Raw genomic sequence first — 14,050 nt, 5'->3', positions numbered from 1 at the left:
AAAAAAAAAGTGGCCCCCTTCCCCCAGCTCATTCTCCGCCACTGGTGTGCATGGCAATGTTGATAATTGCAGAATTCAGGTCCTATTTTTTTTTATGCTGTTGTCTGCATAGGAAATATTGCCCGTATTATTGTCTGTTGCGTGGTAATTCTTTCTTCTTTACATGCTGTTAAAAGTTCGTCTTATTTTTCTCTTCCGCCGAACTTCCAGCCAGTCTCCTTGTTTTTATGCTGCACCTGGCGCCAGTGTTTTGTCTAGCGTCTGCAAAGCTCTTGCTTGCTGATAACAGCAATGACTCATCCAGCATGCAAAGCTGTTTTGATTGGAAATTTGATCTCCAGAAAGGAAAACAAGAGTTAAAACAACTTCACGTTCTGCACCTTCTGTTCTGTTAAGCAAAACTGTAAAGCATCAGCCTTTTCTTCCATTCGTGTGGGAGGGAAAGAAAAAAAAAGGTGTTCAGTGTAGGAATGTTCGCTGAGACGGATTAAAAAGACATTCATTATTCTTTTGGAGGAGTGAGTGTTTGACATGGAGAATAGTCCTAATTAAAACATTAAATCGTCGATTAACGGGAGAGTAAATGACGATCTACCATTTTGATATGTGAAAATGAGCAGTTCCATAAAGCTTGTTTTAAGTTCATTTTATGCTGATGGGCTAATCGGGACTAAATATACAGTTTAAAGTGAAATTCAATTCCAAACCCGAATGATTATCGACTGCGACCCTGTTTAATGATGTGTCCTAGAATACGCACTGGGTGAAAACAGATCGCAAATTGCACGTTCCTTTTTCACGCTGGATTACAATGCAAGTCAAGGAAGGAGTTTGGACTGCTCCCTTGAATGGGGAAGGGGGGGGGGGGGGTGAATGAAGTTAGTTGAACCAAAGAAAACGACCTTTTTTTTACGATGTATTTTACACTGCGGAACCAGAACGAAATTTACAGCCCCGCCTTTTTTTTTTTTTGTCTGGTGCCTAAAAGGTTGTGTTGTTTCTCCCGAGAGATCTAATCTTACAAGTTAATCTTGTAACAGACAATGCTCCAGTAGACCCCTATAAAATCCAACCTTCATTCTGCCAGATATCTCCCGACTTTTGCTGGCGCCAGTCTGACTGGTGTCAAGATTCTTCGAGCTAAGCTTGCAATAAGCGAGATATTGTTTTCCTTTCCATAGGTCTCGGTGCAAACGGGTTTCTCATGAACTAGAATTGTAAGAATTTCCTGGGAGAGCAACGACGGTGCACAATTGAAAGAAAGTAACATTATTTTAAATCCTTTTTATGAAAACGTTTTCATGTTCTATTTTCCTTCTCACAACACGCGTCATGTGCATAACAGGTTGTATAACTAACAGGATACATGGTGTTACCGTCTCTTAGGCATCTTTATGTCCGTTTGAGCTCCGTTTAAGCTGAAAATTGGTGCAAATTCCAATAACGACCCCTTCGAAACAACGACCCTTTTCCCGGGAACTGTGAAAGGTCGTTGTATCGAGAGTTGACTGTATCTGTTTTCATCTTCCTTAACGGGCAGGCTTGTGAATGTTACAGTTCCTCAAATGAGTGCTTGGAGGAAGGTTGGATAGAGTGACACTTATATGTTCTATGTGTGGAGGTGATTTGATCAGATGATGAATTTCGAAAACTGAAGCTCAGAATTGTAGATACAAAGACTTGCTTTATCCTGGAAGGAGATAACTAAGAGATATTTTTTTTTAAGTATAGCATTGATATCTTATAAATGTTCTTGTAAACAAATGCATAATTTGATGCTATTATAATTTTTGTTGTTTCTAGTTTTTATTTTATTATTATCAATATAATAATTATAAAGGTATTTATTATTATTTGAACATAAACACTTTTCATCAGTATATGTAAATTTAAATTTCCTTTTCAATATAGCACCATAGCTAGCTATAGTGCTGATACTGAGTTTGAATTATACTGACTAACATGGTTAAAGTATCTCGCTGGGAAACATTGGTGAGCTTGTTTTCATGCAAGATGGTGCGCACTTACTGTATGGCACTGGTTGGAACACAATTTTCAGGGACGTTGGCTGGGACGACGACGAGGACCTCACAATTGCAGGCATGGGTTTGGGATGTCCCAAAGGTATTCCTACAGAAGACCGTGGAATTTTCAATGCCTAGTTACTTCTCACCAACCCTGTAGATTATCCTATATAAGCTTACCTGCATTCACACGGTATATTGTGTATGCATTTTTGCTGGCTTGTATGGAGTTTTCTGGTTTCGTGTTTGATAGTATGCTTCTTAGTGCTTCTTACTGCTGAATGATGTCCAAAGTTGGAATTTGGAACGAAACCTGCGTATCTTTTTCGATAACCCAGGAAGGTATGGTACGCATACTGAGCTATTGAGTCAGTCTATGTATTTTGCTGTTTGTCTGCTTGGCTCGTAAATGCACAGCCATGAAATTAGGCAGGTGGCAGAAGTTTGCGCTGTTGCCACATTGGAGCAAACCCCGTGTGATCAGAGGTTTAATAGAATGAATGATCTCATTGTAGAGTCGGTCTTTGCAATCCATGTGATTCAAACTGACAGTATTTGCTCGAAAGGTCAGGGATGACACGGAAGTGCCCCGGAGAGAGATCGGTCGGTACTTTAGTATTATACAGACTACCTTGTTAGGCTAGGAGTAGTAGCCCCAGTTTCAGGATCGCCAATATCATGTTTGCGAGGGGAATATAATTTTACGTAGACAAATGAGGTAGTCCGTATAATACTAAAGTACCGATTGGTCTGACGCACAAACTAGGCAACGCAGCCCGGTGACGTTGTCACACAGTGTGCGGGAAGCAGCGACTTCTGTCCCACTCTCGCTTTGCTTTTCCCATGTGTGGCACCAGCGCAATTCTCCCCAGCTAAGTTTAGTTATGGTTGGTGGATTCCCATTGACTTTCATTGTATCTATGATGTGTTCCTGTTCTTGTGTTGCGGGATTTGAGCCAATTCTTCTGGCCCCTGTGCGTAGTGGATTATGACATTCTTTGTACTCTTGGGGTAGTTTGATTTGTAGTGTGGGTATCTCTCAGTTTGTGTTGGCGTTTGATAATCTTTGGCATTTTTTATTTATAGGTTTTTGCATCTGAAGCTGCATGGCATGTGTGTGATGAGGCCATTCAATTGATGGGAGGCATGGGTTACATGAAGGAGACTGGCCTGGAAAGAGTATTGAGGGACATTCGGATTTTTAGAATCTTTGAAGGAACAAATGATATATTGCGACTCTTTGTGGCACTAACAGGTGAGAATTTGCCATATTTTCCTGTTTTAACCTCTATCGTCCAAACTGTTGAAATTTCAACCCTCACATGTATACCAGCAGCGCACGACAGCAATTATTGTTCCATTTCTTGAAAACTTACTACACATGATATTTCAGTTTTTTTATCTTTAGTATACATATGAAGGAATGGCATTCTCGAATTACAAAACAATATATCCATTATTACTTCTATTAACAAGCGAAGTTTGAAAAAGTCCTTATTTTCCCTTTGTTACCACCATATTATTATGGGATAGATTTATAAAACTGGCAAGTCCCGTCTAGTTGGCTGCACTTTTTGACTCGCTTTGACTCTCTCTGCACCAAAGCGTCTAGTTGGTTTCACGGTGCAACACCGAGTTGTCTAGTTCATTGATTTGGAGTCGAGTAGTGTATTTGGTGTCTGCACTATCTTCCAGACCGGTGTATGTTTGGTGTATGGTCATGTGGTGCATGCTAACTAATCAAATGACCGTTTAAAGCAGCAGACAGGTATTTGTTGTCAATGTTACATCATATCATATGTCAACTCATATCATCGAAGAGAAGCATTTGATTAAAAAGAGAAGGGTTTTAAAAAGATTAACGGGAAACGCAGAGTTGAATGTCTGGGAAGCTTCGTTCATTGCAGAAGAACACTGGAATAAATTAAATAATGAAAATGGCAACATAGATCCAGTATGGAGTTTTCTCTTTCACAAATGGAGTAAGCCACCATCTTTAAAATTTAATGTAACAGAAAACATCAAGAGACTTTGTGAAAACAATGATAAATTTGAATTACCTGATGATATTTGGGATTCATAATTTTTTTTAAAAAAAAAGAAAAAAAATCTGAAATAAAAATAAAATAGACTGCTTTTTTCACAGTTAGGTTGCTATATTACAACAATGTAACATTGACAACATCCATTATATAACGGATTATTTTTGTTTAAAAATTACTAACCATTGTTATAATTGTATCTTTAGTCAAAATGAAAATAAATGTCTGATGAAAGGAGAGTGTGTTCTCCTGAAACATCACAAAGAAAAACTGTTTTCTTATGCTTGTAATAACCGTAAACTACAGGAAAATAATTCTATAATGCAAGCAATGTGTACATACAAGAAAAACTATCTTCTGAACTTGAACACCGGTTTCCGTCTAGTTGGTTGAACGTAATTTCCTTGCACCACCCTGACACTGGATACACCTGCACTGCACCGAGTGTCAAAGAGTGCAGCCAACTAGACGGGGCTGCTATAACTTCAAAACTACTGCATCTTTTTTAAAAATTGAAATTCTACAAGCAAGAATGAGTAAAAACTAATACTTGTGCACTTGTTATTTCCAGATAATATTAATTAGGGATGGGACCGATTAATCGGTACTCTATCGGTATCGGCCGATATAGGCATATCGGTGTATCGGTAAAATTACCAATTATTTTACCGATCCGATATATTGATAAATATGTGATAGTTTAGTGCAAAATTCTGCCATTTTGTTGTAATTTTTATGGATAATCTCCATGCCCTACTTTTTTAAAAAGTAAATGTCTAAATATGCAATTTCTCTTGCACTGCAGTTACTTTGAAACACACATTTTTTAAGGAGGTCAATGAACCTATCAGGTTCTTCCAGGACCATTTCTAATTTTATATTGGATCGGTAGAATATAAGTTATCGGTATTGGTAAATTTTATATTGGTACTTTATCGGTATCGGCCAAAATTTCATATCGTCCCAGCCCTAATATTAATATTTACGTATAACAGTATTACCCTGGGCCTCCCAAATGGAATAGCAGTGATGTCATCACCTTGTAATCAAGGGGTCCTTGGTTCAATATCCAGTGGATGCACATTACACAGTGGTTCGAATCCCACTGTAAACTGTAGGTTCTTTCCTAGTTAAGCCTAAATGAAAGTAAAGTGAAGTAAAAAACAAATTGAACACACATTATTGTAGCACATCAACCACAAGGTAAAGAACCTTCGGCCAGAAGTCTCTGCGCACCTTCCCCTCCTTTGGTTCAACTCAGGCCATAAGGAAGCATGCTCCACCCTGCCCTTTCCCTCCACTCTGCTCCTTCCCTGCTGCACAGGAGTCACGTGTATGTGCAAGCTCTTTTTCCTATGGTTCCACTATACCATATACACATATTAATGACAAATCTTAAATTTATGAAATAAATTATCACTTGGAATGTTCAGTACAAAATGTAATATTACTTACAAAAATAGCAGTGGCGTAGCGTTATACTATGCCCATACGGCCGGCGTTCCCTGATTTAAAATTTTAAAAATGCGTAAATGCTGTGATTATAAAGTAAAACGTGACTAATTTCATATATGTTTGACCTTCATGGCATTATAATAGCTATTTTTTGCGATCCGCTTGCAATGCTCCACTAACACCACTCGTTCTAGCATTTTTTTTCAATGCCTTTCCTGGCCGGATGCCGGGTAGGTTTGGCGTAAAGGACTCTATATTCCTTGCTGTCTATCTGGAGGGAAAGCTTGGATCTCTACAGCATGCACGCAATGCTCTCTTGAACGCTGGCGTACGGAGCAGAGAGCCACGTGATTGGTTCTAGGGCTCATGTGACCCTTCCTGCCTTCCAACGCAGACGACAGAAGCAGAATTCATACCCATTTCCTTGTGCTCGTGCTGTGTGATGCTGCAATAAGCAGTATTGACTGACATAACTTTACCAAACTCAAATATACCACTTCTTAATAACCACTGCATTGTATAATTTATCACATGAACAGCGATGTGCATTAGAAACTAAAACATCAACACAGTTTTTGTCAAATAAGTTGGTGACGTCCTCATGGTAGAAGTTCAGCCTGTGACTGCTCTACCACTTAACCTGCAAAACTATTCTTTTTTGTTATTATTATTTTTTCGTTAGTGTCTAACTGCTTAATATTGTGCCAATGGAAATGTTTAGCATTCATTTGAAAACTCTTAACATCAAATGGTCTGTGGACAAAATTATTTTTAAATGTTTATGAGCATTCTCAAGATGCAATTACTAATCGGCACTGTTACATGAGTAGAGTGTACTATATTTGGATCATCCACCCACATCCATGTCAGTGTGATTTGCACAGTGCGCCAAAACAACAGAGGTCTGTGGTTCGAATCCCAGCGTGAGCACTGGTGTTCTTTGTGAGTGTCCCTTCATCAACTTCATCAATACCATCACTCATATTCATATTCGCGATTAAGCAGATGTAGTACAAAAATGAAGTAAAATAAACCAAATCAATCAGTAGTTGGATCATCCACAACAATGACGTCTACTGTTGTTCAGTACCACTGAGCCATCGGGGAGGCCGTCACACAAAAATAAATGATGTGGCATGTCCTCATTCTTCCTGAGATCAACATCTCTTTTATATTTTTATTTGCTTTATTGAACATTTTTTAACAATATTTGGTCAAACAATTTATCCACATCATTTGTTGCTATGAACACATAAGAGCCTTCTGTTCAGAAGTGATGAAAGAATTGGATTGTATTCCATCAATATGCCATGGTTTTTACCTTATACTATAGAAGTACTGCATGGAACCCACTTTTGCTTGCCCATAATCGTTTGTCTCCCATGCTTGAGTGAATACAATGAAATATTATTTTAACGTGACAATAATTGTAGACACATATAGTAAAATATCTGTCCTGGCAGTTTTAGCCCACAATCATCTGTTTCATTTTCAGATATCACTATAGTGGCAAGATAGACTAAACTACATTTTAGCATGGTAATAATGACTGTGGTTAGTTCACTTCACGCTCCATTTTTGAGGGCCCACTACTACAGACATATTATGGTTACACGTGTACTACTGGGCTTGAGGAAGCTCTCAGTATGCTATCTATTGTCGTCCATGTAAAATGCTCTCCCTGCAGCATTCAATTATGCTATATAAAAATCTCGGCATGATCGTAGCTTAAAAAAAATTGTTGAATTACCATTATTTTATTCAAAATTTGACCACTTTATCTGGATTGGCCGACTTCCCCGATAGCATCACAGCTAACACTCTCGCCATGAAATCCAAAAGTCCTGCATTTGATTCCTAGTAGGGGCACATTACGCTGTTTATATCCAGTCCAGCCTAGCCAATCTGAGTATAAAGTAAGCTTTGTCATATTGGTTGACCTTTGTGTATTCCATTGTTATTTTTATAGGCATCCAATTTGCCGGAAGCCATTTGCGAGAGCTGCAGAGGGCGTTTAAGCATCCAGCAGCAAATCTTGGCTTGATTCTTGGCGAGGCAACAAAGAGAGCCAAGCGTTCGGTTGGTTTGAGCAGTCCACCTTCCCTGTCAGAATTTGTGCATCCAAACCTTTCCAGATCAGCAGAATTGGCTGCCAAAGTAAGTGTCAAATTTCAAAATTCTTTCTACACCATTTCTTGTTAGTGCCCTTATGTTACTTAATATTTAAGGTGAAAAATTTGTATTCTATTTTATCATATTTGTATGTGCTGTATCTCTACGAATTGGAATAAATGGTGATATTTAGGGTACGCATATTTTGTTTTTGACGAAAACACGAAATGTGAAATAACACATTGCAGTGTTAATTTTTTATGTTTTTGAAAGGTTTGAGGTGCATGTTGCTACCATGTTTTGTCACGAAATGATTCGAAATGAACTGCATAATGTAAAATAAACTCTCAGATATGAAATTTAGGGTTTATTTACAGATGTGACACCTTCCGAGCTCTCAATTATTCTGAGAGTTATGCAATTTATGAAAATTATCTGCTGTAAGTATTTGAGAAGCGAAAATGGACTCCTGTACATAGGAATGTGCTATTAGAATTGAAATGTTCATTTTTTGTAAAAAGTCATCATCATCATCCTTTGCCGTTTCCTACCTCTGGCTGGGTCGGCATAGAAGCCAAGCCTCTCCATTTTTTCCTGGTCTTCCACCACTCCTGTCTTTCCACGGTATTCCAATCATGTCCTCTTCTCCGAACACTCTCCACTATCTGCTCTTTCCACCGACATCTTGGTCTTCCTCTTGGCCTTATTCCCACTCCTTGTGCATTGTAAGCTCTTACTGGTAGTCTTTCTGCATCCGTCCTCTTCATGTGTCCAAACCACCTCATCTGTGCCTGATCTATCCTGTCCTGAAGCTTCACCACACCCACTGCCTGTCGGATCTCCTCATTCCTTATTGTATCCCTTCTAGTCTTCCCCAATACACTCCTTAAAAATGTCATCTCCACTGCCTGCAAGAAAGAAGAAAGAAACACCAGGGTGGAATGAAAGAACTAGAGAGGCAGTGAAAAACAAAAATGATGCATTTAGAAAATGGTTTAAAATTGTAATAAGTATAGTTTTAAAATCAAATTATGTTATCATCATCATATTAACGCCAAAATGCCATTTTATGTACTGCTTTTGATCCTGAAATATGCCACGTTTTTATACTGAAATCTTGATCTTTTTATTAACCAAAAATACCCGTGGCTCTAGTGATATTGTAAATGAGAGCAGAAAGACAAAGGAATATCATTGTTAACTTGAGATTTGTAGCAAGGGAAAACGGAATTTAGTTCTGCATAGGAGATGGCAGCACTTGTCAATATGTAGATAAGTCAACAAAAGCCCACTAGGTGTGAAACATGTAGATGGAAATTTTAATATGTGGGTCAGAGAAAATATGTAAAAAGTAACTTGGTCAACATACATCATACCTCTTTTTTATGTGCATTTAGACATGTACCAAATTTTTATTACGGCAAATCCCATTCAACAGAACACCAGAATTCACCCATTCTAAGACTATGTATTAAACATAACGAAATAGTCAGAAACGGTGGAGACTTGGATTTCGCTATGCCATTTAAGCAGTTTCTGTCTGTTCTTTGAAGAATGTCATGAACAAATTAAACAATTATAAATGTTTCTGTGTACGTGGGTACGTTTGTAGATACAATTATGCCTGTATGTGTGTATATTTGTTTATATATGAGTATATACATGTGTATAGTTAGGAATATCTGTATATAGATATCCTGTTCTACCTCTGTAAATATCATCTTTAGATTTATGTTCTCTATAAAATTTGTGCTAGTATTCTTTTGTTTTGTATTTTTTTTAATTGTTTTAAATATATATATAAGCCTATTGTAACTGAAGCGAAAGCTCTGTTATAGGTGAAATAAATAAATAAAATAAAATTTATATGAGGGACAGTCAAATGAAAACCTTAATAGTCTGGTAAAAATTATAGAACATATGCAACACTGATCAGGCAAGTCTCAAAACACCATTTTTGTTAATTTGAAGACATACACTTGCACAATCGAAGAGCAATGGTTTCTTTCCATCTGGATGTCAAAAACTTATAGGACATTCTCCAGCAAATGAAAATTCAATATCTCTATGCATGCTTACCAAACCAGCAAGCTTAAAAACAGAGGAGGAAGTTTGACAATGGCCTTAGGTCGCAAGCAGATGGGTGGAAAAATCTTTGCAGTGGCTCATAAGTGACTGCACCTACATTAAACATATTCTTCTTCTTGAGGAATACAGGCACTAGCTCAGACTTCAAAATATATCTTGATCAGCAAACTTGTGCAACACTATATGCAGAAATCTACTAGATAGAAAAGGAAAATACAAATTAAGGTTTTTATTTGATTGTCCCTTGTATATTTACAATAGGAACATGAAAAAATTTAGGAGTTTGCATTCTGCTGCTGTGTGCTTAACTTTCCATTTCTTTCCTCCAGTCAATAGAGAACTTTGGTTTGACAGTAGAATCAGTGCTTATCAAATATGGGAAGAACATTGTGGAGGAACAATTTCTACTTAATCGGTTAGCCAATGGAGCGATTGATGTGTTCGCCATGGTTGTGGTTCTGTCCAGAGCAACGCGATCTCTGAATTTAGGTCTCCAATCAGCTCATCATGAGGAACTCATGTGTAGTGTTTGGTGTAATGAGGTAAGTTCATTTTCTTGCACTACTGCTGTTATTATGAGTAGACTGTTGGAAAAATATGGTACACAATGCTTGTATAAAAAAGATCAAACTGGTACTATGGAAACTATTATCTATCGTATAACTTCCTAATTGGTGGCTGCTTTGAAATAGTTTTCTTTCCTAAACACCACCTGGATGTTTTTTTTTTTTCATTTTTGGAAAATTGATTTTTTTGGGGGGGGAGGGAGCATGCAACATTATGTTTAATCTCCTTGCTGCTGCTATACAAAATCCTTTTCGAGTTTAATTTCAACCAAAAAAAGTCTATCACATTTTTGTTACTGTGAATCATCCTCATCATCATCCTTCGCCGTTTCCTGCCTCTGGCTGGGTCGGCATAGAAGTCAAGCCTCTCCATTTTCTTCTGTTCTTGCACCACTCCTCTCTTTCCACAGTGTTCCATTCTTGTCCTCTTCTCCTAACACTCCCCACTGTGTGCTCTTTCCACCCACATCTTGGTCTCCTTTTTGACCTTACCCCCACTCCTTGTGCATTGAAGCTCTTATTGGCAGTCTTTCTGCACCCATCCTCTTCATGTGTACCAACCATCTCATCTGTGCCTGGTCTATTCTGTCCTGAAGCTTCACCACCCCCACTGTCTGTTGTATCTCCTCCAGTGGCGAGGCGTCCGGTCATCGGAAGATGCGGCAATGAAAAAAAAAATATAAAAATATTGCATTTTATATATTTTAGAGAAGTGAAAAATAAGTCAGAATATTTGCATATTTGTGCAAAATTAGTCTAGCGACACCATGCAATGGGTAGAAAAAGGCAAGAGATGCACTAAGTTTAGCACATCAAAGGGAAAGCCCAGTTCTACCTCCCGTGCCCAACCGTCCCACTATGTTTCCTTTTGAGTAGCATGGTGTCAGCTCATCGCAGGAATTGTGCGAATCCAAGGTCCTTCAACGACTACTTTCTGCCGCTCTTGAAGGTCTGGTCATAAGAGACCGTTCTTTTTTTCAGGCCCCATGTTTACAACCACGGCAGGGTTTCTGTGACATCATCAAGTTGAAACTTCTCAGTGTGTCTGCTATTTCTAGCACTGTAAAGCATGCAATGCTCTTGTTTTTAAGAGAAAAAGGCATATTGAAAAACATCGCCACAAAACATACACAGAATACATGAAAGTAATGGTGCATACAAAAAAAAATAAGTAAGCAAAGCATAAATTTACCCACGGTTAGTGTTGGAAAGAACTGGAAAAAGGGCAGTTTCCGATTCATTGTATTTCTGTCATAGTATTTCTAATTTTAACTTTTTGAATCCTGTGGTTCAAATATCGATTTTGGAAAATCATCTTGCTTTACAGTACTTCCTGTTGTTTTTTGTTTACTATATTACCTTCACACTCAGGATGACCAAAAATATCAGGATTCTGGAAAATTTAAGAATCTCGATTCAGATTTCAGAGGCAATTCAAATTTCCGAGAGAGATAGGTTTAACAATTTTTCCATTTTTCGAGTAAAATTTATTATCTTGCTTATTTCATGATCATATACTCCTAGAAAGAAAAATCCGGATTTGGCCACCCTTACTTCAAACGCCATTATGAACACTGTTATCATTATTATCAATGTAGGAATGGTGCCTTTCTTCAGTCTCTTCTTCGGTGTAATTCCTAATAATTCGGATTTTAAATCACGTTTGTAATATACGAGGGTCATTCGGAAAGTTACCGCCATTTGGCTGTAAATAAAAAAATGCATAGATACAACAAATTTTCACTTTACATCTGAAAGGTACAACTGTCCTCTATTTTTCAACATAGTCACCATGTAAAGTCAAGCATGTGTCATAGCGTATCACCAACTTACAAATCCCTTCTGCATAAAACTCGGCCGCCTGGGAATTCAACCAACCTGTCACAGCATTTTGAAGATTCTCATCGTCAGCGAAGTGCTGTGTCCTAAGCCACTTTTTCATGTGAGTGAACAGATGAAAATCAGGAGCCAAGTCTGGGCTGTATGGGGATGATCAAAAATGTCCCATTTGAATTGGCACAAGAGGTCTTGTGTTCGCCGAGCAGTGTGAGGGCGAGCGTTGTCATGCACGAACACAACCCCAGATGTCAGCAGACCGCGACGCTTATTCTGGATGGCTCTTCTCAGTTTCTGCAAAGTGTTACAGTACACTTCAGAAGTGATTGTCGTACCACGTTCACGATGAATTGTCTGCCGCTGACAGATTTTTGGGCCAAAGAAATGCTCTCACTAGCACAGCTAGAAGCTTACTAAATCACAGATTGCATGATATAACAACGGTTGCGCTCTGCCAACCACTACTAGCGTCACGCCACAACGACAGTTACTTTCCGAATGACCCTCGTAGTAAAAAATGTTAGCTACCTGAAATTTTGTATTTTGGATATGATTTGCTCTCCCAATTTTTTGGAACTTTCTCATCAGATGAAAATGTATGGTAAACAAACTCAGAATATTTCGTTTTCAGCACCGTGAGACATTATTATTATCATCACTCAGATACTAGAATATAAATCGCATAACATAATGCAAGATTTTCTTTCATAATTGGGAAAAGAGAGACGCGGTAGTACATAAATATGGAGAAACTAGTACTCACTTTTATCCGCAAAGCTGTTTTTTCTTTTTCGATTAATTTCAGTGGCCACTGCCACCATCCTCAAAAAAAAAAAAAAACAGCTTCGCAGATAAAAGTGAGTACTAGTTTCTCTGTATTTATATGCTATAATCTTTATATATATATAGGCCACGGTGACTCAGTCGGTAACACGTCTGACTACCATGCTAAAGATCCCGGGTTCAATCCCCAGCCAGTTCAAATCCGGGAACTTTTCTAACGTTGGAAGCAGCCGCGGCGCCCACCCAGCGTCGAATAACATGGGTACCTGGGGGAAACCCTGGGGGGTAAAGGCGGTCAGGGGCGTGATGCTGATCACACCACCCCCACTCATGACCGGATCAAGAAAGTGTGGGGCGTTACCCCCACACCCCCTATACGCCTTCACGGCATGGTGCTAAGCACAGGGGAAGACTTTACTTTTACTTTACTTTATATACTATAATGCATGATCTTGGTGTTTACCGTGGAGAAAAATTGACCCCTCCCCTCCACCCGGTTGAAAGATTGACCCTGATGTTTGGCAAGTCTTGCGATGACTACGTAAAAATGTCACGCTTCACCACTGATCTGCTCATTCCTTTTCTATCCCTTCTAGTCTTCCCCAATATACTCCTTAAAAATTTCATCTCCACTGCCTGCAAATTTTCTTTTGTCTCTCTGTCATTGTCCAAGCCTCTGCTCCATACATAATTATTGACACATAGTATGTGTTATATATTACCTTCTTGCATTTTATAGGTACATCCCTATTCCATATTACTTCGAACGCTTTGATAGAGTCCACACCCATTTGTCGTCTACTGTTTACCTCCTCATCTATTCTTCCACTTCTCTCAATTCTGCTTCCTAGATATTTGAAACTCTCCACTACCTTCTACTCTTCCATGTACACCTTTATTCTTGGTATATTTCTGGCTCTGTTTCATGTTGTTATTATCACCTCACTCTTTTCTGCACTGAATTTCATTCCTGCTCTTTTAATTTCCTCATTCCAACTATCAAGCTGTCTGTACTTCTTGTTGCCCGTTTCCTCATACTACTAAGTCATCAGTGAACACTCGCAATGATCATTATTTCAAAAACTTATGTGTGCGTAAATTAACTGCTGTCTGCATACACGATGGATATCTAGCAATTTCTGCT

The 14,050-nt window shown here is 38.5% G+C and overlaps 1 protein-coding gene across 1 annotated transcript in view; it reads left to right on the top strand.

The window, feature by feature from the left end:
• Acadvl (Acyl-CoA dehydrogenase very long chain) overlaps positions 1–14,050 on the top strand; it is a 41,392-nt gene that overhangs the window by 22,413 nt on the left and 4,929 nt on the right. Inside the window, exons 8-10 of the mRNA XM_083115474.1 lie at positions 3,111–3,279; positions 7,491–7,678; positions 10,051–10,263. Of these exons, the coding sequence (XP_082971600.1) occupies positions 3,111–3,279; positions 7,491–7,678; positions 10,051–10,263 (570 nt within the window). The remainder of the gene's footprint in view (positions 1–3,110; positions 3,280–7,490; positions 7,679–10,050; positions 10,264–14,050) is intronic.

The sequence above is a fragment of the Lepisma saccharinum genome, chromosome 30 (assembly GCF_977018435.1).
Source record: "Lepisma saccharinum chromosome 30, izLepSacc3.1, whole genome shotgun sequence".
Lineage (NCBI taxonomy): Eukaryota > Metazoa > Arthropoda > Insecta > Zygentoma > Lepismatidae > Lepisma > Lepisma saccharinum.
This window is presented reverse-complemented; position numbering and strand designations above follow the sequence as displayed.